Source organism: Electrophorus electricus, chromosome 18 (assembly GCF_041902795.1).
Source record: "Electrophorus electricus isolate QZ-2024a chromosome 18, ASM4190279v1, whole genome shotgun sequence".
In the NCBI taxonomy this organism is placed as follows: domain Eukaryota; kingdom Metazoa; phylum Chordata; class Actinopteri; order Gymnotiformes; family Gymnotidae; genus Electrophorus; species Electrophorus electricus.
Window position 1 is genome coordinate 15,036,084 of NC_137514.1, and position 26,374 is coordinate 15,062,457.

Here is a 26,374-nt window from a genome sequence, read left to right on the forward strand (position 1 = left end):
GCGAGAACCATGACGACATACACAGATCAAAGTGCAAGCCGCGTCGAGCGCACTGACGTGCCCATCCAACAGGTGGATTTGTTCACCCCATAGTACAATACATATAAAGAACGACCGGCTCATTACGAGCAGTACAGGAAGCCCGCTCAAAGCCATCATCCTACATGTTCCAGATAAATACAGACAGGATTTTTAATGCCTGCAGATATTCATGGAAGATTTTATAAAGGACAACAGCTGTGGCTTGGGATGGAAAACCGGCCAGAGCTGTGAAGAGCAGCTCTAAAATATATAGTCAAAATTGCTGCAATGCTATTGAAATTACATGCAGTGACTGAACGTTCACAAAACTACATCAGCATGGCCTTTCATTAGCATCAACATCAGAAAAGCCCCATTTAGAAACCCAAAATAGTATATAATAATATTCTGCAAACGATCATCTCTGAAACATGAAGGTAAAATCTCAGTGGATTTCCATCTTACCACGCACATTCCACTCGCAAACAAATTCCCCATTGTGATCTGAAAAAGATGTCTAAGCAACTGGCCTATTCCTCCAGTTTGAGATTGTGGATTTGTACCACAAGGTGGCAGTATTGGACCACTGCCCCTCTAACTGCGACCTACTTTCAAATCACAACTCATCTGTCCCTCATCTATGAGTGGTGACTCTGTGAATGTCCTGTCAGAATACAGAAAACAGTAACTGACAACTGTCAATTTTTATTTGAACTGGGTCATTTACCCTGCAAGGCATTTTTAGTTATTTGCATTGAACAACTTGCACATACACACACCTGACACTGCTACAAGTGTGTGTGAATGCAGAAATTGTTATCGCACTGAAGTTTCATGGGACCCCCAATGAGGCCGTTTTGTTTGATTAGCTAGCAGGCAGGAAATCACAATGTTCTATGTCCTTGCAGTGTTCTGTAGTGGCTCTGGCACACATGCCAATACAACTGCTCTCCTTGCACAGAAAACAATATTCACATCTGTTACACATTAGTAACTCCCAAAGTCTGCTGCTCTGCTGTGTGTGTGTGTGTGTGTGTGTGAGTGAGTGTGTGTGTGTGAGTGTGTGTGTGAGTGAGTGTGTGTGTGTGTGTGTGTGTGTTCATTGCAGAGAAATGCATGACCTCCAGTTGTCGCTTGTTCTGCAGGGTTCTTAAGTTACATTCTGACCTACATTATCAATGTGAAAATCTTGGCTCCTGGGATCTCTCCAAAAAAACATAAGTGAGGAGACTGTGTGTGTATGTGTGTGTGTGTGTGTGCGCGCGTGTGTGTGTGTGTGAGAGAAAGAGAGAGAGACAGAGACTGTTATGTAAAACACTTCTGACTTCACACCCACCTCTTTGGTGAATTTGCACTTGCTGTCTCCATGGCAACTCATGACCAAAGTTGAAATCAATGCGCTACAAGTCATAGATCTGGACACGAAGAAATCTTGCTTTGTGTGTGTGTTGTGCAATAGAGAGAAAATGAAATTAAAGGATAAAACTTTAAGTAAGATAAATAAAAAAGAGACCTACCAACCAGATCATTCAGCTATAGGCTTTCAACAGTGGTATATTGATTGTAATGGTCCCTAGGCATCTATGTTAGTATATTACCTGGCGTAAATTAATATGTTAACACGGCTGGAAGGTTACTTTCTGATTCTAGCAAAGGCTACATCATGATATTATTGCAGCCATTTAGCATGCTAATTTGATTCATCCTGACCTGACTGAACGACCACTGTACCTGCAAATGGTAAAAAGTGTTTTAACAACACAAATCTTCAGGTTTATCTATCACCAGAGGTCCTCAACAACCCTTGCGGTCATAGCGTGATGTGCATGCCAGTCAAGAATAAATGGCACCAAGTGTTAGGAACAGGTCAACTCTGAAACTTTATTCATTTTACTTAACAGATGGCTCATGAAAAGAGGGCTTTTGCTACTTGGAAAAAGGCACGTACACTTAACAGCCATACAGCAAAGTCCCCTGTAATTAATTTACTTCGTCAGTGTCCAATCAACTTTTATAACGTTCACTTGCGTCGGGCTGGACAATTTTGCTGTATACTTTACATTTATCAGACACATTCATACAGAATAAAGCTTTAGACAAAATGGTGTCAAATAAAATATACCCATCAAGCATGTGTTACTGTATACTCTTGTTCCATGTTGTTTTACAGGGGAACAGGACGGCTTTGTTACGGAAACCAAAACTGCCAGATGCCATGTCTGTTAAACAAATTTTGCATGTGATTTGCATGTGGAAATGGAAAGGATCTCTGAGGTGATGGAGGGAGGTTTTTCAGAACTTTCTGAGTCACTGAGTTGCTATTTAAAATGTGACCTCATTAGATCGTTCACACTAAAAATGTTTTTGGTTCAGGACACAGACCTTATCTCTGAAGCGAAAACCCGGAATAATACATTAGCCTCTTGCAAAGCATTTTTATCATTAGCAAATCATTCCCCTTGCTTGTCAGACTTTTAAATACATGTCAAAAAGTATACGAATGACAAATTATGACATTGCCATGGGAACATAATAGACTTATGCCTTTTAACACCGGTGATTTTACTGAACTTTACTGAAGTTATGGCATTCCACGTCATGACGATGTCACGATGCTGACAGAACAGAGGGTCAATCGCGTCAGCAAAAGCTTCTAGGTAAGAAAAGGCAAGCATATAATTAGCACCAGATGTACAGCACAGCTGAGTACGCCACAGATACTGTACAGGACACAGGCAGGTCAAATGGGTCAGAGCCCTTCTGCAAGACACCTCAGGGAGGTTACGTTAATCTATAAGAATTACATTATGATTCATCTCAGGCAGCTGTAATCGCGCCTCAGAGGGCAGTCTACTAGCCACTAGGCAGCAAACGTGATAATCCAGTATTCATTAAAGCGTTTAGTTTGCAGACGAGCGCATGTCGACCCTCGCATGGTTCAATATGCGTAGCACGGCTCTTCATCCAACCACCAACTAGCTCACAACAGTGTGCAAAGCGTGAAGTGCCACTGAGATTTGGGCGACATCAACTCGTTTACTGAATCGAGGTGCCAGCTTGTCGGGCAACTGAAGTTAAATCGGCTCGTAACACATCAGGTCAGTTCATGCCCAATCAATGTATTCTGCTGTTGATACAGACATATCAACATGTAGCTCCCTAAATATATCTATCTGTATAGAGTTAGATATGCAGTTTGTTCTGCTCTGTTTTTTTTTAGGTTTTTTTTAGCTAAACTTTGTCATATTGTTGATCTGCCTGTTTGTGCTTTGCGTTCACATTATACATTGTAGTTGTGTGCTTCTACTGTAGTGTCTGCCTAAATGTCTTAGTTCACATAACAAGATGAAGGAAGCAGGTGGCTATAGGCTGAGATGTTTGTATTAAATTTCTCTGTCTTTGTGTGTGTGTGTGTGTGTGTGTGTGTGTGTGTGTGTGTGTGTGTGTGTGTGTGTGTGTGTATCTCAGTACTCCCACAGTGTAGCATTAGCAATGCCCTGGGCATTAGCCTTCAGCACTCCAGCCTGGTCTCCTTTCAGATAGTTGCCCTCCAGGGTCTTAATGGCCACCTTGTTGTAATCACAGAACTCAAAATTAAAATAGACAGGAGCCCCACTACTGCTCACAACTGCACCGTTTGCCTCCACGGTCCAGTACTTGCCCAGTGAGTCTGAAAACACAGAATGAGAGATATTTGGTATGATAGATAGCGAGAGAGAAGCAGCCACAGAGTTAGCTTGATATTTTAGATTCATGAAATTGATTTTATTTTAAACTATTGAAATGTCATATGAAAATGTTTTTGGTTTTTTTTAAGTGCTGTGCTTCAGTCAAAAATGTTGCTAGCAATTAATGAAAGATAATAGCAAGCCATTAAGGTATGCAAATCTGCTAACCAGAAGCTACTACTACATTCATGGATACCAGCATTATCGGTTTTGATTGTACCATTATAACGCAACACAATACAAAACAGTACCCCACTTGCAATAATCAATCGCAGAAACAGCTCCACCTTCACTGTCATTGACCGCCATTAATAAATACCTTGGAAGAGGCATCTGCCAATGGGAAGCTTTACCTCTGAGGCTGTAGGCATTGCTGCTGTGCTCTAATTGGAAGACGTCGTAGGAGGCGCGGTTGGAGTCCAGGGTTCCGGTACCTTGCTTGCGGCAACCGATGAAGCCGTGCTCCCCTCGTAGCACGATCAGTGGCCTATTGATGAGCTTCAGAACAAACTCCTCCTGTTCACCTGCAGCCAACAACAACAACAGCTATAATGTATTAGAGAATTTAGAATGGCTATAATTAATTTCAACAATTAGAACAATGGCTATTATAAATTAGAGCGATTAGAACAATGGCTATGCTTCAATTAGGATATACTGAATATCTAAGCATTTGGTTGCTATACTTCTGGAACAGTTGCTGGTATGCTATTAAAACCTCGGTCTGCAGCTAAGTGTGTTTACAGTGAACACACACACACACCTGCAGAATCCACAGATGCCGCCAGCTGGCCGTTCTTTTTAGCGGCCAGGTATTTGCCATTACTGGCCTTGAGGGTAACCTTAGACTCTTTCCACTCCAGCTCAAAGAAGCAGCTGGCTGATCTATGACAAAAATGAACACATCATATCCTATGTTACACCATTACATGAATATGTTCGTAACGTAGACCATGTGTAATACAATTATTTGTTCTGCAGCATTCTGTTCATATACTGAATATTATATCTATGATCTCAGTTCTCTTTTCCAGTCAGTGCGCAACAGTGCATTTGGTGATTTCTACTCGAACCAGTGTTCTTATTGACTTACTTCATAGAGGCGGTGCACTGGACCGCTCCATTGGGAGTAAGGCTCCAGTATTTCCCACTGCAGGACCTGAAAGCACAGCGCTTTGTCTCACGGTCCATCTCCATCTGGAACACCTCCTGATCTGACTCTTCATCCTGATTGGCCGACAGATCTACCCCTAAGGTCACACAAACCAATCAGGTGGGAGTCTAAGATTTGAGGCCAATCGATTGCACAAGGGTTATTTTGCAGAGCATTCCTGCACATACATAAAGTAATGCGAACCGTAAGCATTAAAGTATGAAAAAGTAGAAAAACTTGTGTGCAGGGGAGAATGAGCATGAAAGAATGCAGAGAGACAAAGAAACACAGAGAAAAGGAAGAAGAGGTATTTAAATCAATCCCACATGGATATTAAAATTCCTGTACAGCATGCACCCCCCCCACGCGTGTGCCCGCGCGCGTGCACACACACACAGACAGACAGACAGACACACACACACAGTTACCCAGCATACTTAGGTTGCCTCACATTTGTTAGAGGTCACTGCATCCCCAGTCACAGCTATCTCATGATTTTTAATGAATTTCTTTATTAAATGAATGCGCTTCGCTATCAATGTACGTCTTGTATTATTATAATTACTGGGCTATAGAATTAAATGAAATATACCCTGGCGCGTGGACACGTTCCTGTCGTTGCTTGCAGTGAGCACCACTTGTCCGTGACTTTGCTCGAGGACAAAAAGCTCGTCCTTGCCTAGGCGCGCGCTCTTGCCCGACTTCATGGTGCCGGTTGGACCAGACGGAGCGATGTATTTCCCCGTGGCATCTCTAAATGCCACCTTACCGGCACGGAATTCTAGTGTGAAGCCAGTGCTCGTGTCCGGTTTCACGGCTAGAGTGCCGTTACTTGCGAGGAAGCGGTTGTCTGCGGTCTGCAGATGATACCTTCGGTCCAGGTACACGAGCGTGAGTAGGGCGTTAACGCCCCATGGCACGTCCCGGTCAATGGCGAGCTCATTACGCTCGACGGACAAGTGCGCGTACCGTTTCCTCGCCACACTGTATATATTGACTTGAGGGTGCACGGCGAGGTGCACGCTCCATTTCTCCGCAGGGGAGATGCTCTGTGCAAAGCACACGATTCGGTCCTCGGTCCCGCCCAGGTAGCGCGCGTGGGGTTCGGATTGCAGGGACCAGCGGCCATCGTCGTGAGCGATGACAAGGAACCTACTGTCCGCTCCGGGTTTTTCGGTGTCTGCAGTAACGTTGCCGTCCTTGTCCGTCGCGAGGTATCTTCCCAAATGACTTCTTATGAACACAGCACTCGAGTCTCCTGTCTCATCAGCTTTATCGAGCGTCCAGACCTGCTTTTTCTTCATAGAAGTTGCAGACGCATTGATTTTGAATCCGAAAGCCTCAGCCGTTAGATATTTGTTATCGGCGTTTATCAGACCAAACCGAATAACCAAGGGCTCCCCTAGTCCATCAGATGCCATTATTGCCGGCTTGAGTTCCCAAATTGTCGGACCGTAGCAGCGGGTTCGAGTGGGTGTGACTAGTAGTATGTGTGTGCCTGCGAGAAAGAAAGAGAGAGAGAGAGAGAGAGAGAGAGAGAGAGAGAGAGAGAGAGGGAGGGGGGGTCGGTTTATCATCTCTGCTCGTCTTCCGGTGTTTTCAGAACATTTTTTCTAATAACCTTAGAGGCATTCTGCCAGTGGTGATGGGCACGCGCACAGCTGCTGCGTCGGTGTAAAAATGTGCACGTGATTGTTTCTACTCCTGATCTACAGCTACACATGATGAGTTACCGTGACCGATATCTGCGCGTCAGTGGTTGCTATACAATGAGTAGTGTTTCCTTTCAGGAGTAGAAGCAATTTTTTTATTATTGTGAAATGAAGCAGAAATTGTCAAATCGTCTTGGATCCACGCCACCTTAAAGAGAAGACTGTTAGAAGGCCCAGTGCTTCCAAGCGTGTTTCCTCCCACCACAAACTTTCCCCCCACCACAAAGTTTCATCCGGCGCCCGCCGCAATGCTTCTTTCTATCCGTGCACATGTTCGCACTCGGCAGGCTTTGATCACGTGCCAATCCGATCGCATTTATCTATCTGGAAAATAAATGACTCCGCAGTCATTTACTTTCCAAATAAATAAATAAACTAGTTGTAGGTTAATCTGAACGCTAATGGTGCACGCAGGACTATAGGGCCTTATTGAAAGTAGCCAGGCTTTGTTTTAGGCTATAGTCTATAGGACAAAAGAAAACTACTGAACCAAGTCCTACGTGGCTATCGCACCTCAGTTCTACACACAAGGCTCTGTTCTGTTCTTGGACCTTTGCTTTTTTCTTTATATATGCTACCACTAAGTGACATTATACGTGAACAATGTGCTGGTTTCCACTGCTACGCTGATGATACTCAGCTTTATGTCTCAGCTAAACCAGAGGGCATGTTCAGCTTAGTATTGATTAGACCCAGACGCAGCTAGGTCCTCGCTCTGTAATTACTCAGTGAACCTCAATGGTCTCCCAATCACATCTTCTCTAACAGTTAAAGATTTTGGAGTTATTATGGATCCCAGTCTCTCATTCAAAGCTCATGTAAAAATATTTCTAGGACTGCATTTCTCCACTTCAGGCACGTTTCAAAGATTAGGAACATGCTCTCCTCACATGATACAGACAAGCTAGTCCATGCATTTATCACTTCAAGATTGGACTGCTGAAATGCCTTAATATCTGGCTGTACCATTAAGTGCCTAAACAAGCTCCAGCTAGTTCAAAATGCAGCAACCAGAGTTCCGACTAGAACTAGAAAAATTGACCATCACCCCTATCTTAGCTACTTTACACTGGCTCCCAGTAAAATTGTGTATTGATTATAAAATACTTCTATTGACATACAAAGCACTGATTGGTCTTGCCCCACAGTAACTTAGAGAACTCCTAGTGCATTATGATCCACCACGTCTGCTTAGACCAAAAGGTGAAGCTCTTTACTAGTACCACGAATAAGAAAATAAACCACAAAGGGCAGAGGCTTTTCCTACAAAGATCCCACACTATGAAACAAGCTTCCTGTAAATGTTCGAGACTTAGGCACAGTCTCATTATTTAAGGCTAGGCTGAATACCTATCTGTACACAGTCAGGCATTTTATTAACTACTTCACATCTTAGGTAACGGTGTAGATCTGGGGGTCCACGGGCATTGAGAGTTATGGTAAACTGGGATAGTATGATGCTGTTACTTCACCACTCTTTTTTCACTCATATTTATTGACAGAGAGCGGCAGAGTGTTGATGTTCCAGGGTGCCATCATGCCCGTATTTCTTCAGGCTCTTTCCTTTTAGCTGTGCTGCCATAGCTAGAGCTGCTGGAATCCATCTTTGCACATTATAGTTCCCTAATTTACACACCCTCATACCTGGACACGCCTAATAATCTAGTCTCTCTTTCTGCTGAGGTGCATCTACCCTTGATGTCATGATGTTACTGAGCCTGAACCCGTGCCTACTCCCACCACCCGTGCACAATTACAGCCGTGGCCAAAAGTTTTGAGACTGACATAAATTTGGAGTTTCACAAAGTTTAATGCCTCAGTTTTTTTAGGTCCTTTTGTCAGATGTTTATATGGTATAGTGAAGTACAGTTATAAGCATTTCATATGTTTGTTTGTTTTTTTTACTTTTTATTGAAAAATACATACAGTTTAGCAAAGACTTAATGTTTAATAGATTTTTTATGACTTCTGCAATTTGCCTTGGCATGCTGGATATCAGCTTCTGGGCAAAATCTTGACTAATGGCAACTCATTCTTACCTAATCAGTGCTTGGAGTTAATCGCAGTTTCTGTGTTTTTGTTTGTCCACCCCCTTTTTTTGGGATTGACCACAGGTTGATCACTGGGAGAAGTTGCTCTTGGAGGATGTTTTGATACCATTCATGGCAGTATTCATAGACAAAATTTTGAGCAAACCCACTCCCTTCGATGAGAAGCAACCCCACACATGAATGGTCTCAGGATGTCTCACTGTTGGCATGACACAGGACTCATGGTAGCGCTCACCTTTTCTTCTCCGGACAACCATTTGTCCAGATGTCCCAAACAGTCTGAAGGGGGCTTCATTAGAGAAAATATCTTTACCCCAGTTTTACGCAGTCCAATCCTTATACTTCCTGCAGAATGTCAGTCTGTCCTTGATGTTTTTCTTGGAGAGAAGTGGATTCTTTGCTGCCTTTCTTGACACTAAGCCATCCTCCAAAAGCTTTTGTCTCACTGTGTGTGCCGATACACTCACCGTTGTCGGCCAGAGAACGTTTAGCCTTACAAGCATCTCCCACAGGGAAACAGATCACTAGTAAACTCGTAAATTACTAAAAAATGCTAGCTGGTTTAGCTGAGGTTTGCTCAATCATAAAGAGACGGGATTATGTGTGGGCAAGTAGTGAGAGATTGCTTGCAGATGGGAAAGCTGTTTCATGAGGTCTTTTAGAAAATTTCGCAATGTAGAGGATATCCGTGATTTAATATGTATCTCCGAGCCAAATATTTTTAACTGCAAATGTGAGCCAAATGTCACATTGCACAGCCCTGTGTGCACCCTCTACCCTCGGGTTCATTTATTCACCCGTTTCAAGACTGTTGTCTCCTAAAAAGTGACACATGATAAACTGACGTACAACTTCCAGTGGTAGGACGAGCGGAAGTTGTACGAAATTAAGCAAAAAATTCTGGGGTCACACTGCAAGGCCAGGGTGGAGGCCCTTAAATATACATTTACATTTACATTTATGGCATTTAGCAGACACTGTTATCCAGAGCGACTTACAAAAGTGCTTTGTCATTTAGTCATAGAATATATCCTAGTACAGTACAGTAGGTTAAAATCAAACATACCAATGAACTAGAATACTGTAGAATACAGGGATGAATGCTGATACCTAAAAGTACAAAATACATAAGGTCTATCTTAAACAATGAGAAGTGCTATAAACAATAAGCGCTAGAGTTTGTTAAACAACATAAACAATACCCTACAATAAGTATTAATTTAGTCAGCCAATATGGGAGCAGTGTCAGTTGTCCTTTAAATATTCTGCAAATAGATGGGTCTTCAGTCTGCGTTTGAAGACTGCAAGGGACTCTGCTGTCCGGACAGCAAGTGGGAGTTCATTCCACCATCTTGGAGCCAGGACAGAAAATAGTCTCGATGCTTGTCGTCCATGAGACCTGAAGCAAGGTATTTCAAGCCGAGCCGTACTTGAGGTACGGGTTTGGCTTTGACCAGTGACCTCATGTATGAAGGAGCTGGTCCATTTTTGGCTTTGTAGGCAAGCATCAAGGTTCTAAATCTGATGCGTGCAGCTACAGGGAGCCAATGAAGGGAGCACAGCAGTGAAGTAACGTGTGAACTTCGGAAGATTGAAGACCAGTCGTGCTGCTGCATTCTGGACAAGTTGTAGAGATTTGATGGCACTTAGAGGAAGACCAGCAAGTAGCGAGTTGCAGTAGTCTAGCTTTGAGATCACAAGAGACTGCACAAGCAATTGGGCAGCTTCCTGCAAGAGAAAGGGTCAAATCCTTCGTATGTTACAAAGGAGGAATCTGCAAGACCGGGTTAGATTAGAAACATGAGTTGAGAACGACAACTGGTTGTCCAAAGTTACGCCTAGGCTACAGATACCAGGGAGTTCTCAAAGGAAACAGTGAGGTCATGGTAAGGGTTGGGAGTACCTGGGATGAAGGTAGTGGGATGATTCTCTCTCTCTCTCTCTCTCTCTCTCTCTCTCTCTCTCTCTCGCTATATATATATATATATATATATATATATATATATGAGAGAGAGAGATGTTTGTGTTGAACTGAAAGGATATTTCTGGGGCACACATTTCCTCTCTTTCTGTCTCTCTATCATGAACAGGAGTTTTTTTTCTCTCTCTCTTTCTCTTTCAAAAAATACCTTTATAAACAAAACATTATTTAAAGAGGTATATCTTTAGACACATTGTCAATGTTAATTTTTAGTTTATTATTACATTCTCTTTAATACATTTTAATGACTTTATGAACTCAAAATAATAATAAATAATCATGAATTTATGACAAAAAATGTAAAATAAACATTTAAATGAAACAAGTCTTTGAGACTGTTACAGTTCTGTATAGCATCATTGCACTGAATGTATTTGCAGTCAGTTGTAAACTCTGTGGTGACCTCACAGTGTCCCTTTATTCTTCAAAGGGAAACCATTTTTCATTGTTTTACATAGTGTTGTAGACTGAATGAGTTATTTTTAGTTCTTACTTTGCTTTTTCATGTCTTAGATGAGGTTTTTATCACTCGTGTTTTTATTTTTGGTTATCCTTATTGTTCAAAGCAAAAGTAGCCTACTGCTTGATCAAATTTTGGATCAGGTCAAGACAGATTTGTTTTAGCAAGAAGAGGAAACTGGTCTTTGGACAGGATTATGAGGTCTTTCAGTTTTTTCAAAGGTTTGCTGAAAGCTAGAATTAGGGTGGACTTCATGTTTTCCAGTGCAGTGTGGAACCTGGACAACTGTGAAAGGATGTGGTACTGTGGGTTCTGTTCCAATGTTGTTTTGACCATTGCCTACCTTTTGGTTTATTGTCTGTTAGACTGTTGCTTTGAATAAATGTTGGGTTAAGACTATAACCCCTCTTTCTTCCACTGTTGGATATGCCAGTTGGACTTGGAAAACAGCTGAAGCAATGTTGTGTTTTATATTTACATTTCTTTTTACATCTTTACATGCCAGAGTAGTGGTAGCTCAGTTGTTAAGGTACTTCACTTGTAGTTGGAAGGTTGCTGTTTCAAGCTCCACTGCTGTCAAGTTGCCCATGAGCAAGGCCTTTAATGCTCAAGTTGTACTCAGTCATATTTAAGTTGCTTTAGATAAAAGCATCAGCTGAATGTCCTAAATTTATTAATTTTGTCTGTTCATATTTGTATCGGTCTCTTATAAATCTATCTTGGGTTGGGGAGATTTGTGAAACATCACTTGTTTTAGATGTTGCTACAGAACTAAACATTCCAAACTTAACGTACTGAAAACTCGGTTGTCTGTCATTATTAATTCACTTCCCTCCTTCTTTCTTTCTTGTTTGACTCCTAATTTCTGTCTTTCTTTCAGTTCCAGCCCATATTTTATATGTCACATTACACAGACATTCCAAATTATGACCAGAAAGTCGTCTTACCCTTTGGCCCATACTAACTACCATACTAACTACCACACTAACTACAGATTAGTAACAACAACAACAACAACATTTTCATGCACCTTTCTTAAAACTCAAGGCCACATTACATATAAAGGGTGTAGGATATATCATAGCACACTAGAGGACATATATGAACAATTACAAAAACCGGTAAAGTTCTTTGGTACTGTAACCAGGAATTTATTTATAGAGGAACAAACTAAGAAGAAGCAGAAACAGAAACCACACAAGACAAACAAAACAAAGGAAACCTAGGCTCGACCAACAAAAGCTAAAAAAAACCCCAAAGGGGTAACTAGGACCCCATTGGAGAGCAGATAGAGTTGGTCCTGACTGCCAGGAGCCCTCCATAGAAAGAGTGAGAGAAGCCAAAACATGTCAGGGAACCTCTGACCCATTTCTTCCAGTAAACAGGTGAGCCTGAACTATGACAAACATGTGAATTGTAGTACTGTCTATAGCTAGCTAGTGATTAGCCACACTTACGGTCATTTATAAAAAAGCTCAAGTGTATAAAGGATCACAGGAATTTTGTTAATAGAAGACCAGGAAAATGTAATAGTGTTTCTGTTGTCATAACCAAATGAAGCTAGCCAGCCCAGCAACTAATTTGTAAAACAGAGTTCCAGAAACATCCACAGATGGGGAGGAGGCCTGAGCAAACTACTGTGCCCGGATCGCAAAAGTTGGTGCTACACCCATGACTAGAAACTAACAGTAATTATGAAGGCATAAAACAAAACCAATGCTAACAATAATGCTAAGATAATGAATAAATCCACAAGAAATGACAACACTACTAATGCTAAAAACAAACAAACAACAAACAAAAAAAACCAGGAACAATAAGCAACCATGAAAATCAAGGCAAGGTGAGAGTGAAAAGGCAAGCACAGGCTGGATGCAAGGCTTCACACTCATGGAATCCACTAATATGGGTAAACTGGAAAGTACCTTTCATACATACTGTCCCTCCATTCACACTAATAGGGTGTTTTCCACCTGTGTAAATGCATCTTTTCAATCCACTCTCCAAAGTGGATTGTTCTGAAAACACAGTTTTCATGTTATGGTGTGGATGGGGGGAAATTGTAAAATACTTATGTAAGCATGTCACATGACCTCACAGTATCATGGTGGAACCTGTTTTCCTGCTGTTTACAGCTGTAGGTATATTAATATTAATTTCATGTTTACCTGCTCTGTATAGTACACAGATTCCATTTTGGCATGCAAAATAGATTGTTCTGTGTTTATTGCCCCAGTTAAAGGGTAACAGAGCAGTCGACTGTAGCATGTACACAAAGGGCCATGGTGGAAATGACATAGGCGTCAGATGACAGACATTCTCCCATTCTCACCATTGGGAACAGGAAATGTTTGGAAAATGGATTGGAAACACTGTAGCCAAAACACAAAACAGTGTTTTCTATTTTACAAATGTTGGCGTAGACTAGTCCTGAGAGTCTATAAAGCTGTCTGCGTGCACTATAATTGGCCAGGTTTTGCTGTCATAAGTCAAACTGCACATCGCAATATCGTTGGTAGTTGGTTAAGGTTGGTGGACATAGAACGCACAATGTGGCATACTCCGCAAAGGCCAATTCATTGCATCTGCGAGCAAAGTCAGAGGACTACTGAGTTCTGACAGTGTGAAAACATTTACATCACAATTGCGGAGTGTGACCACACCTATGAGGCTTGTCTACAAGCCACTAATGAGAGAACTTCATTGTGTCACATGAAACTCAAGGGATGACTACAAATATGCCCATGAAGAAGCGCAGATGAAACTTTTGGGGGATGAAAGAAGAGTGGTGGTTTCTCAAGGCATAACATTGCAACTATTATGCTGAGGGCTTGTTTTTGTTTTTATGACCCCATCTTCTGTTGGGGTCCAGAGTGTGCTTGTTGATGATGTATGCTGACCATAGTCATTTCCTTTAATACACATCTATTGTTAGAGAATCACTATTGTACTGGCATCATTTCATACAGTCTGACATGTAACAGTCATATAAGACCATTGAAATCACACCAAGTAAGCCTAGCTTAAGAGTGAGCTTTTGTAATCTTCTAACAAGCAAGGGAACAAATGTGTTTATAGACCATTTTAGTACATCATATAGGTGTCAGGAGAAGGAATATAGGAATATGGATTATCCAAACGCCTACCAGATATTCTAGTGGTTTGCCAGCAGAAGACTGGTTGTCCCACACCGGTGGTTGCAGCCATCGTCATGGCGATCTGCCATATCTCCTGTGTCGATTGTATCAGCCATATACCAACAGCCTGCCTAAAAGAGGTGATGGAGCACCATCACTTGACAGTGCATCCCAAGGATACTTATCCTCAGAGAAGTACAATTCAATTTAAAAAAATTAATTACACAAAACACACATGCGTGCGTATGCACACACACACACGCACACACAAGCACAAATCTTCACAGATAGAGAAGAGGCAATGGCAGACACTAACTAATTTATTCATAGACTTTAACAATGAAGTAAATTGGCACTTGGAATTGCAAATCTACCATTTGTACATTTTGGGTAGCCAAATTGGAGGCTATGAGCAGTTGTTTTTTTTTTGTTTTTGTTTTTATTTTTAAATATAGCCTAGGTCTAACATTTATACTGGTATATCTTTAATTTGTTTAGATTTCAAAAGGCAAGCTTATTTTTAAAAAGGTTGGTGTCTACTCTTTTACAATGTCCAGGTATGTGAACGTAGCCGGGGGTCTAATACAGGCTGCCATGCCATATGGATCGACGTTACTTATTGTTATTAATGTAATTTTGTTCAAAGAGTGTTACTTAGCATTGAGATTTACTTTTTCCTGGTAGGATCGCCTTTCTTTCTCTTTCCCCTTAACCATCTGTTAGCTTCTCCATCATATTTGAACTTTTTAGCAAAACAAAAAGTATGCAGATATCCTTAACCACCAAAGCAGACACATGTAAACAGAGCATGTTCCTCACAAGATGGCGCCCCCATCCCCATATGTAATACAGCATAAGGTAATTTTGCATTCTCTTTGGTGGAGCACCGGGAACCACTTTAATAAACCCTAAATAGATGACACTGCACACACAAAAGGAGGACACACAAATTAAAACCACAATGTACAACTGTACGCAAAAGCTCACAGTTGTCATACTGTTGCAAAAATCCTAACTGACTGGCATTTAAAGTAAGAACTTTTCTTCAGTTAACTAGTAGATGAGGTATGAGGCGATCTGTTGAAACAATAAAATACAAGGTATTTGCTTAAACAGTATTGTTCAGAGGAAAGCAACCGTCAGTTCACTCCAGAAGGATGACAGGTGTCTGTCCAGGCCTTCTCCCAGACAGAGGACAGGGATCTGAAAAACTGGACTGTCAGGCTTAAAATCAGGCGTCTGGCTTAAAACTGGATATTTGACCATCCTAGGTGCATGCTGCTGGGGGGTAACCCGTGATAGGTATGGATGTACATATCTCTGAAATACATGATAACTAGCTCAAGCATTGGGATTTAAGTGGTTAGTGACTTGGGATCCAGCCTTTAGAGACCACCGGTCCCACCGCCTCGTCGATCGAGCCTTCGGACGCTCCGGAGCCAGGTGATCAAGAATTACGCAGTGATGATGCCTTGGCTCTGACATGTCCGGAACAGGAAAGTACTCAATATGCAGACTGACGGGGCCTCTGAGGAATCATATGAGAAACTCCAGAGACCTGAGATTAAAATGTTTCTGATGGTGGCCTAGTAAATTTTCATGCTCCGTTTCATGTGCATGTACCCCTAGGAGCGCTGAGCTGAAGAGATGATTGGAGAAGGCCTAAATTCAAGACTACTCCCATCCACCTATTCAGAGAATGTGTGCCGGTGGAGGAGAAGAGAGGCACCGAATTAGGGCATTCTTTAAAGTATCGCGCAAATGGTTTAGTGACTTCCACTAAAAAAGTGACTTGTATAACTTAAGCATTTGCTTGTTTGTTTGTTTAATGCAGACAGGCAACAGCTTCCAACACTGATATTCATCAGTGATGTCAAATTGAGAAAATTACTACAGGAGACAGAATATATCTGAGCATGGTTGCTCATAATGTGGAAAGTATTAGTTGAGTTAAATGTTAAAAGTGTTCAGCACTTATTTGTGCATGGTACATTAATATATAAGGGTGTTGTCATTTAATTCATAAATGTTAGAAACTAATATTTTACCTTGTAGTAGCGTTCCCTGTTAAGTGGTTCTGAAGGAAATGTGCTGAGCCCTGAATGTATAACTGTTTCCGCAGTAACAGAGCACACCCTCTTCCCCTTTCCTGACCTGTTATCATGAAGCAGGACCAATCAGATAGTAGGGAAGGCTTGGGGGTGGAGTCAGAAGTAGTGTTTGACTAAGGCTCTCTCACATGCACTTAGGGATAAAGACATCATTACAACCATAGAAGGCCATACAAATTATTGCACAACAGAGCACTGCTTCACATTTGTTGTTTATTCAATTGGGTTTTCAATTAATTACACTTATCTAGTTTATTCTGAGCTGTTTTTACATAACTTATACCATAGCTGCTAACTTTTAAAATCAGCTCAAATTTTCACTTTTTGGAGATTTAAATAATACCATGGCTTGTCCTTGCTTCATTATGACATCTGACTGAATTTACATCTGATTTAAGCAGTTTTCATTATACATGGCATGTTAATTTCCCTCATCACAAACTAGACATTGTTTTGGTGGCGTAACTACAGCTGACATTTCAGACCACAAATTCATTGAATTCGCTCTTGATATTCTTTTGGTTAACCAACAAGGTAAAGCTGCCATATCTTATAGAACTCTTAAACGTCTCAATCACGCTACGCCCTGTCACAATCTTTCTTCCTCTTTTCCTTTATTATTTTTTTCATCTTATTGTAATAACTTGGTTTTCTAGTTCCACTCCCATATCTAATCCATGTCAAATAATCTGATCCCTAAGACTTTTAGGCTGGTACCATCCATGTATACCTCTCCCCATCCACCTGAATTTGATTTCTGAAAGCTACTGGTCTGCAGCATAAACACTTTTATAAGAAAACTGGCTTTTCAGTTTATTTTCTGGCTTCCACTGCCCCCATTCATCAATATAGGAATGTGCTCTATGCTGCTAAGTCAGTATGCTTATCCAGTTTCATCACCCAGAAATCTGTTTTCAACTATCTATAAAATGTTTTAGCCACCAACATCAGTGCTCTCTGCTTTATGTAAAGAATGACCATTCATGAGTAGCGATAATCCACTACATCTCCATGTACTAATACCATGCATGCTAGTTATTTTTGCTGTTTCAGCACTGACCTAGTACATTGCTAATAAGCTAATTGTGAAGTCAAAAATATTTCCAAGTGTCCACCTGATCTAACAACAAAACTGCAACAATGATACAAGTAACGAGAAGAACTAACGCCAAAGACCAACAAATACAAAACAGGCACAGAAGACACAAAGCTTGGAACACAAACAGCAGCTAGGATTTAACACAATGACCAGCAAAGCAAACAGGGAACAAGACAGGGTTTCAACGCATGTACTAATAAGAATTAACAAGACACAGGTGCAACAAATGAAGCGCGGAGAAAACGAAACACAGAAGCAAAACAAATATATAAGACAGGGTAACCATGACAATAAGGATACCAGGGAGTGACCAATTATGACAATAGTTAACAGTTCATTGAACTTTAGTGTAGTTTCTCTCCCTTTGAAGAATGCCATCCAATTCTTGAAAAATCTTTTCTTGATTGGATGGTAAGAAAACACCTTAGACTTCACTGCAAAAGGTGTGAACCCGTGCTAGCGGAGGCCAAGATCTGTCTGATCTTCAGCTGTAACCCTTCTCCTCTCCTCCTGCATGTCCATCCTGTCTCTCAGCACAGGATTCTCCAATAGTTCCTGCCTTTTCAGTCTCGGAACTATACATGTCTTTTGTCTTAAATTTAAGAATGATCTTTTCATACAGTGCTACTATACAGAAAGAATATGCAACAAGCTAGAGCCACATTCAGATGGTATTTGTGCACGCAGTGTTGTGTAAAAGGTAACTGCACACGTTTCTCTCTCTCTCTCTCTCTCTCTCTCTCTCTCTGTGTGTGTGTGTGTGCGCGTGCATGTCATACATGGTCAAGAGTGGCACATTACATTCATAAAAAGGCAGGATTCTTAAAGGAACACCCTTATTAACCACTGCCATGAGATTACTTGTGAATATGTAAATGTGTGTTGGAGGTGGTCCTTTTATTGGCTGTGATGGATTTGATCAGTCAAAAGTGCCATATAGGGACTTACAAGGACTGTCAACTGTGCCCTACATTATAAGGTGAAAAATATATAATAGATCTATACTTATTTTATACATATTTCTCTTGATGATCCACCTGTCCTCAGTGGTGACCTTCCCCTACCATTTAAGGCTACATGTGTTGTTTTTACAGATATCTATGTAGATTATTACTGTTAACAGTCGTGTTTATATATATATATATATATATATATATATATATATATATATATATATATATATATATATATATATATATATAATCAGCATATTTTTTAATATCATAGGAGGTGACAGAAAGTAGATTATGAATGTGTTTGAGTTTGTGTGTTGTATTATGTCATTGTGTATAAATTCAATATGCAATAGTATATGTAAAAAGAAGAATGTGATTTGATTTGTGAGAGGGGAAAAAGCGAGAGACCATCCCACTCTGATTTCCGCTTTGACAAATCACATGACATGGCATTCCAAAGCACTGTTCCATGTGACTCACACAGAGATCTCCATATAAGGTCGTTAGTGGAACAGCTCTTAAAGAGCCAGCGTCCCCACAATACAATACTGTGAACAGGACATCGTATATATTTCACTTCCAGTTAAAGTAGGAAGAATGGTCTTTTTCATTATGCCACTTTCAGTGTACGTGCACACAAGTGAATATTTGTCTGTCTGGGGAAGTTTTGTGTGTGTGTGTGTGTGTGTGTGTGTGTGTGTGTGTGTGTGTGTGTGTGCAGGGTGAGGGCAGGATGCAAAGGTCAGTCTTCTCTCAGAGGCCTACTGATCCTAATACAGCTATAAAGTAAGCATAATTATAAATAGTTAACATTTTCACAGGATTGTAAGTAATAACACATAAACAATACTATTTATTCACTGTACATTTTCTGAATGGGGAGGGAATGCTACTTCTCCATTTCAGTTCCAGAGTGGCAGAGTAGATGAACATCCTGTTTCAGATTTGCATTATTTTATGATGACTATTAGACTCTCTTCTCTATTCATCTGCCTCTCCCTCTCCCTGAGAAAGCCTTATAAGGCATGACGTTATCTGAGTATAATAAAGATATGATGTTTGCTGAAACCACACTACTTCCAGGTACACATACACACAAATACACACACTCATTTTTAATACATCCAATAGAGCTCAGCAATGATGCATAAGAGCATTACTACAGATTCTGGAATACCTATCATACTTGAAAATACACATACACACATGCAAACACACACATATATACCTTCCCCCACACACACAAGCACGCACACACACACACACACACACACACACACACACAGAAGCAGTGCTATAGAGCAAACAACTACACAGAGCCTAACCCTGTCCTTGGGGGAATGCACCAAGGCACTTTGTAATCTGAGTGATTTCATAAAAACGGAATGAGCACTAACTGTGCCAGTAATCTCTGTGACCCGCATAATCATGGCTACTGATACACCATTCCAGGTTTGGATGGGAGTGAATAAAATGTGCTTTTTAAGTACTGCAGTCACTATACCACACAAGGTGGAAAGTGTAGAATGTCCTTATTTATTTTTTTGTTTATTTAATATTTAAGGCTCCAAAAGTATCCCATCCAACTCAAAGCACTTTTTCTTGAACATTAAAGGATCCTGATCCGAAAGAAACAGTTTGGTTTTATCCAAAAATTATTTTTCTAGAATATTAGAATATCTTTCATAGGATTCGCTTATGCTTTACTTAAGTAACAAAATGACATGTATTCTGCTATAGCTGTTAAAGGCTCAAAAAATAATTTGATGTTTCATGTCTCTTGAGACAAGAAGAAGCAAAAACAAGTGGAGAATAGGCTACTCCAGGGAGACCGTTATTTTCACGCTTATACATAGCTTTGAATGTGTATGGTCTCTGCTTATTTGATTGTGCAGCCTCCAGGATTCAGAGATTAAACCTGTATAGACATGTACAGTTGCTATGAATGAATAAGCGTTTCCTCTGCTTAAATTGTAAGTTTCAACCAGTTAAAAATATTTATGATAAAACCAAACTTTTCAGATGAAACCCAAGTTAGGCTTCTGCCAGGAACTTCAATTATCCATAATAGAAACAGACTTATCAAAAATATTTTAAAGTTACAAGGCCTAGTATGTCCAAGCAATCCTACTGAAACTTGTAACAGATACACTACTGATCTATGAAGAATGCATACTGTTCAATTATATGGTTCAGATTATACTTTCAACCTGGTATTTAGGTCATATTTGGAAATGACCACTCATTCCTTATAATTTAAAGTTTGTACAGTCTTTAGCAGAGGTGATGTGGTTATTATTGAAAAATTATTAATCTGTGAAAAAAATTTTTTGTTTCATATCACTCAATCTTTTTGCTTTGGTGACATTATAATAATCTGGAATGAACCTTATCAAAAGTCCTTAAACTACAGTACACCTATGGTTACACAGATGCAGCCAACCAGCAGGCAGAACTAGTGTCAGGTGGCTATCCTAGGACCATGAGCTGTCTTAACTAAGCCTTTTTGGTGAAAACCTTTTACTTACTTGTGAACAAATTCAGATCATGATAATTAGCCTGTTATTTTTGGCAAATTAATCTGCCCATTCATAAAGTTCAATAATATTAATATTCCTAATCAGAATGTAGAAGGAGGTCTGAGATATATTACTAAAAACTATCATTTTGAATTCTCTCTTTCTGTCATAGATAGATAGATAGATAGATAGATAGATAGATAGATAGATAGATAGATAGATATAAAAATGTAAAATTGTAGTGAATTACATAAGGTTTCTAGAAAAACAGGACGTTTCGGCCAGAGGTCCTCAGAGCAAAGTACTTCATATATATGAAATTACTGCATGCCTATTGAATCAGCAAAAGAAGAAGATAATAATGCGACATGTTAATTAGCATAGTGTAATATAATACTGCTTTATTAGCTCTTGAGCGTCCACTCGTCCTCTTGCAAATGGAAACAACCACGCCCCGCATTTCAATCCGAAACCAACCCACAGTAGGACACTGCTGCAAGGCGGCTGTGTTATGTTGAAAGCATGTCGGTGAGGGGAACTTTTAAAAAGCTGATTTATAAATACCCGTTTTAAAATACAGCTCCTCAAGTAATTCAGTAACTTTTCTCCCCCAAATTTCAGGTTTATGCGTCTAACGACGGAAGACTATATAAAAGTCACGAACTGCTTTTGAAAGCTATATACCATTACAGAATGAAAATTAAATGTTGACCTTTTGTTTTATGGGTACTAAGACATTTGTCTGATTTTCAGATTGATTTAATAACGCTTTGTTTAGCAGTAGGCTTGTGTTCCATTTAGTATGTTTACTGGAGTAAGTCCATTTAAGATAAATGTTATTCCATTTAACCAAAATATTATTCCTATAAGCCGTATCTGAATAATATCATTTTTTATTAATAACCACGTCAGTTTAATAAATATGCCTTAAATAGTGCCTTTTCTATCCCTTTCATTTCAATTGGCCTTGCCAAAGAGTACTACTTCATCTCGGAACTTGAATTTCAAGCAATAAGCTCGAAACACGCCAAATGGGTGACGGTGGGCCAATCAAATAACTCGATGCCGAAAGTTTACCATATATGGAAGGAGCCGGCCACCACGCCGGGTATAAAAGAGTCCACCGCTCGGGCAGGACAACAGTTTTCTGTGCACCCTGAAGGGATAGTTGTCACTCGTTTGTTCCCTGCAAACCATTAATTAACAGGTAAGCGGCGTCTCATTGTGGTTAAAAATCAGTAGCTAGCATAATGTTTTGTGTGTGCGCAGAACAATTTGCCGGTTTTTTGTTTTGGCGAGCTAGTCAGCTTTGGTGCACAGCCCAGCTAGCTGGTTAGCCTAGTTGTTAACCTAACTTGGCTGAAGGGTATCTTGGCGTGTGCTTATTTTTTATTTTTATAAAAAAAAATTAAAATGTATATTTTATACTAGTGAAGGTTCTTGACTAGGCTAGCTACCTGTATGCTTGGGTAAAACGTGGCTAGCTAACCTAGGTTAACCAGTTTAGTTTTTTAGGTACAGATCGGGTTACTCTGATCCCGTTAAGTTGAAATGGTTAATCAAATGGCTTGCATTTTCTTAAGTGGCTGAACTATTCCTCTGTGGCATTAGTAGGTTAACGGCAGCCTTGAATTGAGTAACAATACTCGGCGTGCTGCGTTGCTAGCCCTATTCATTAGTGATGCCGTTCTGTTTCAATAGTGGGTGTGGCGGCCATTTCACTGCAATGCCGGCATCTTTAAGATTTTCCACCATGAGGTCTTCAGTATGACTAACTAGCTAACCAACATGGTAATTAGATGTGCGTGTTGGGGTTGGACAAGTTTGATGGCGTCGATGCGGCGTTTTCTAGTTGGCGATTGTGGCACTTTTTTTTTTAAATTATTGCCTGAACTGGTCAGTAAAGGCCAGCAAACTGCCTTAATTGAGCACCTAGCTATGCCGACCTAGTTCACAGCAAACAGATGGGGCTTTTTGATTGCACTTAATCAGTGAATAGTGCGCAAGTTGAATTCAAGGGTGTAGGTGGGGAAATGAGTCGCAGTGAGTGTTTAGTAATGCGCTTATCGGGCTATTGAAATGGGGAGTGGTCCTGGCAGCTGGTCTGCAAGCTGAATCGACCATGGTGAGCCGGTCGCACTTATTGCCATATAAGGCAATAGTGAGTCTGCCTAGCCACTTCCTTTGTCTCCAATCTCTCGAGTTTAAGCTTGCGCCTTTGCGCCACCTAGTGGTCGACTGTAAGAATTCCTTAAATGGTACTCATTGCACTTGCAGTAGAGGGCTTAGCTCGTGTGGCTTTTTTTCCCCCTCTTTTCTCTAAATGATTTCTCCCTTCTCTACAGCCATGGATGAGGAAATTGCTGCTCTTGTCGTCGACAATGGCTCTGGAATGTGCAAAGCTGGCTTTGCTGGTGATGATGCCCCTCGTGCTGTCTTCCCTTCCATTGTTGGCCGGCCCAGGCATCAGGTATGTTTGAGCTGCTAGCGTTAATGCCCTTGTATGTCTGTACTTGATGAATTGGAAGAGGGGGTACTATATGAATATTGGGTTCACTGCCACTTGTCAACTACAAGTTCTTCAGAAATGTAGCAATGGGTTTTTTCCTTTTGTAGGGAGTGATGGTTGGTATGGGACAGAAGGACTCGTATGTAGGTGATGAGGCTCAGAGCAAAAGGGGCATCCTGACCCTGAAGTACCCCATTGAGCATGGTATCGTCACCAATTGGGATGACATGGAGAAGATCTGGCACCACACCTTCTACAATGAGCTGCGTGTGGCTCCAGAGGAGCACCCTGTCCTCCTCACAGAGGCTCCTCTCAACCCTAAAGCCAACAGGGAGAAAATGACACAGGTACATGCTTTGGTTCAATAGCAGTTCTCCATTAGTTTTTCCCTGTATTCCTCACTTCTGTACATCTCTTCCATTTCTTCTCTTCCTTCTCAGGATTTCCACCTTTCACCCTAATTTGTCTCCCATTTGGAGACGGCAAGTTAAATTTTCACCCTTGTCTGCTTTTCTGAATGAGTTTTGTAACTTTCAACCCACCCTGAGCATTGTAGACTCCATGCATGTTGAGTTGGAAACTAACAGTCCTTGAATCTTGACTTAAACCACTGCCTGGGATTAAGTTTTGGCATCCAAGGGTCTAACCCCCCCCCCCCCTCCTGGTCAAGTGTTCACTGTCTAACTAGTTGCTTCTCCTCAACAGATCATGTTCGAGACCTTCAACACTCCAGCCATGTACGTTGCCATCCAGGCTGTGCTGTCCCTGTATGCCTCTGGTCGTACCACTGGTATTGTGATGGACTCTGGTGATGGTGTCACCCACACCGTGCCCATCTATGAGGGCTATGCTCTCCCTCATGCCATCCTCCGTCTGGACCTGGCTGGCCGTGACCTGACTGACTACCTGATGAAGATCCTGACTGAGCGTGGCTACAGCTTCACCACCACGGCTGAGAGGGAAATTGTGCGTGACATCAAGGAGAAGCTGTGCTATGTTGCTCTGGACTTCGAGCAGGAGATGGGCACTGCTGCCTCATCTTCCTCTCTGGAGAAGAGCTATGAGCTGCCTGATGGTCAGGTCATCACCATTGGCAACGAGCGCTTCCGCTGCCCAGAGTCCCTCTTCCAGCCATCCTTCTTGGGTGAGGCTCTTGTCTTGTGCTGACTCCATCTTGGGGAAAGTCTTGTATGTGTAACTTAAAATACAAGTGCCATTTTGGTCCCTTAAATAAATTCCCTCCTCTTAGGAATGGAGTCATGTGGCATCCATGAGACTACTTTCAACTCCATCATGAAGTGTGACGTCGATATCCGTAAGGATCTGTATGCCAACACAGTGCTGTCTGGTGGTACCACCATGTATCCTGGCATTGCTGACCGTATGCAGAAGGAAATCACCTCCCTGGCACCCTCCACTATGAAGATCAAGGTAAGGCATTTGTACTGTCATTTTCCTTCACAGCTGTTAAGGTTTGTTGGGCCCTTCAGCATGTGACTCTTGTATACTTTTCTCCCTACACAGATCATTGCTCCTCCTGAGCGCAAGTACTCTGTCTGGATTGGTGGCTCCATCTTGGCCTCCCTCTCCACCTTCCAGCAGATGTGGATCAGCAAGCAGGAGTACGATGAGTCTGGCCCCTCCATTGTCCACAGGAAGTGCTTCTAAGTGGGACTGAGCACCACAGCTGGCCATGTGCCTGGCTGACCTAAAGAACGACCAACCTACCTTCCCCTCTCAGATGAAGACAACATGGGCATGGCTTCTGCTCCGTATGGTGCGCTGCCTCTGGACGAGCAAACTGGAATGTGGGGGTGGTGTCTTACGGGGGAGGAGCTTTCTCCAAAAGGACTCAATGTACATTTCTTTTAAGTCATTCCAAATGGTGTCATGTTTAATGCCACATTCACTGCTTCTGCCCGTCAGTGGGAACACACACACGACCTTGTTAGTGTTGCTTATGTAAATTATGTACTCAAGTGTCTTGGGTTTTGTTTTTGTACTTCAGCCTTAAACCAGTTCTTTTGTTATGCAATAGAAGGGAAAAGCTTTACCCATTTCAGTGACTTTTTTTTGCAGGTGAACTTCCCTGGGGTATGTGGGTAGGGGGACTGTCCATGGCATGGGAGCCAAGGAGTCTCTATACACTGACATGTAAACCCAATAAAATGTGCACATGTAAAACACCACACTTGTCTCTTCTGTCCTGTTTTACAATGGTTTGGCAAAAAAAGTTCATTTGATGGTAGGAGCCATTTACTGATTTGCCAAAAAAGGCTGGTAAAAGGTGGTGCAATAATCAAAGCATGCTTGAATAGTTTTACAGCTAGTAACTAGAAACCTACAATCATGCAACTTCTAGATTTGGAGCTTGCAATCCAACGAAGTGACCTCCATCTCTATTTGAGTTGGCCTGTCTAGGGCAGCAGGCCCAATAAACATTTTAGTCTACTATTGGTTTGATCGACCTTTTAGCACCAAGTAGCATATCCCTCAGGTTAGGAACATTTTCACAATCTTGAGTGCAGACTGCCAGTAACGAAACAATTGTACGAGTTTACCAGTGTAATCATCCGTGCGGTCTCCCCTGGCCCCACTGAAACCTGGGGCGCGTCGCACGGTTTTATTGCATCGACAAATAACTGATGCAACCCAATGATTATAAAGGCAGCTAAGATATAGGATGTGCAATATTACCGCATCAGAAGGGAATGATTTAAGTGAATTTCTAACCAAATGTCAGTGCTCCTTCTACCCGCAGCCGCATACACCCAGCCAGCCTACCCATGGCAGTCCGTTCGAACGATATATTCATTATCTACTAGATTTCCACTGTCCATCCTTTGTTAATCTAAATGGGACATGAGATTGTCAAAACACTTATGGCTACGGTAGACAAAAGTTAACGTTAAATTGGCTACAGAAGTAACGGCGGAA

The 26,374-nt window shown here is 41.3% G+C and overlaps 2 protein-coding genes across 3 annotated transcripts; one reads left to right on the forward strand and one right to left on the reverse strand.

The window, feature by feature from the left end:
• Positions 1 to 1,882: 1,882 nt before the first annotated feature.
• fscn1b (fascin actin-bundling protein 1b) lies at positions 1,883 to 6,425 on the reverse strand. Its single transcript, XM_081701465.1, has 5 exons — positions 5,495 to 6,425; positions 4,843 to 4,999; positions 4,513 to 4,634; positions 4,103 to 4,273; positions 1,883 to 3,691 (listed from the first exon to the last, which is right to left on the reverse strand). The coding sequence occupies exons 1-5, from the start codon at positions 6,321 to 6,323 to the stop codon at positions 3,486 to 3,488; spliced, it is 1,485 nt and encodes a 494-aa protein (XP_081557591.1). The 5' UTR covers positions 6,324 to 6,425; the 3' UTR covers positions 1,883 to 3,485.
• A 15,551-nt stretch (positions 6,426 to 21,976) lies between these two features.
• Positions 21,977 to 25,626, forward strand: actb1 (actin, beta 1). 2 transcript variants are annotated; one of them, XM_027015741.3, is made up of 6 exons: positions 21,977 to 22,135; positions 23,274 to 23,398; positions 23,545 to 23,784; positions 24,143 to 24,581; positions 24,687 to 24,868; positions 24,962 to 25,626. In XM_027015741.3, exons 2-6 carry the CDS (start codon positions 23,276 to 23,278, stop codon positions 25,103 to 25,105), a joined length of 1,128 nt encoding a protein of 375 aa, XP_026871542.1. In that variant the 5' UTR covers positions 21,977 to 22,135; positions 23,274 to 23,275; the 3' UTR covers positions 25,106 to 25,626. The 2 variants fall into 2 exon arrangements, with proteins under 2 accessions (XP_026871542.1, XP_081556970.1); XM_081700844.1 differs by lacking the exons at positions 21,977 to 22,135; positions 23,274 to 23,398; positions 23,545 to 23,784 and adding an exon at positions 23,896 to 23,919.
• The last annotated feature ends 748 nt before the right edge of the window (positions 25,627 to 26,374 follow it).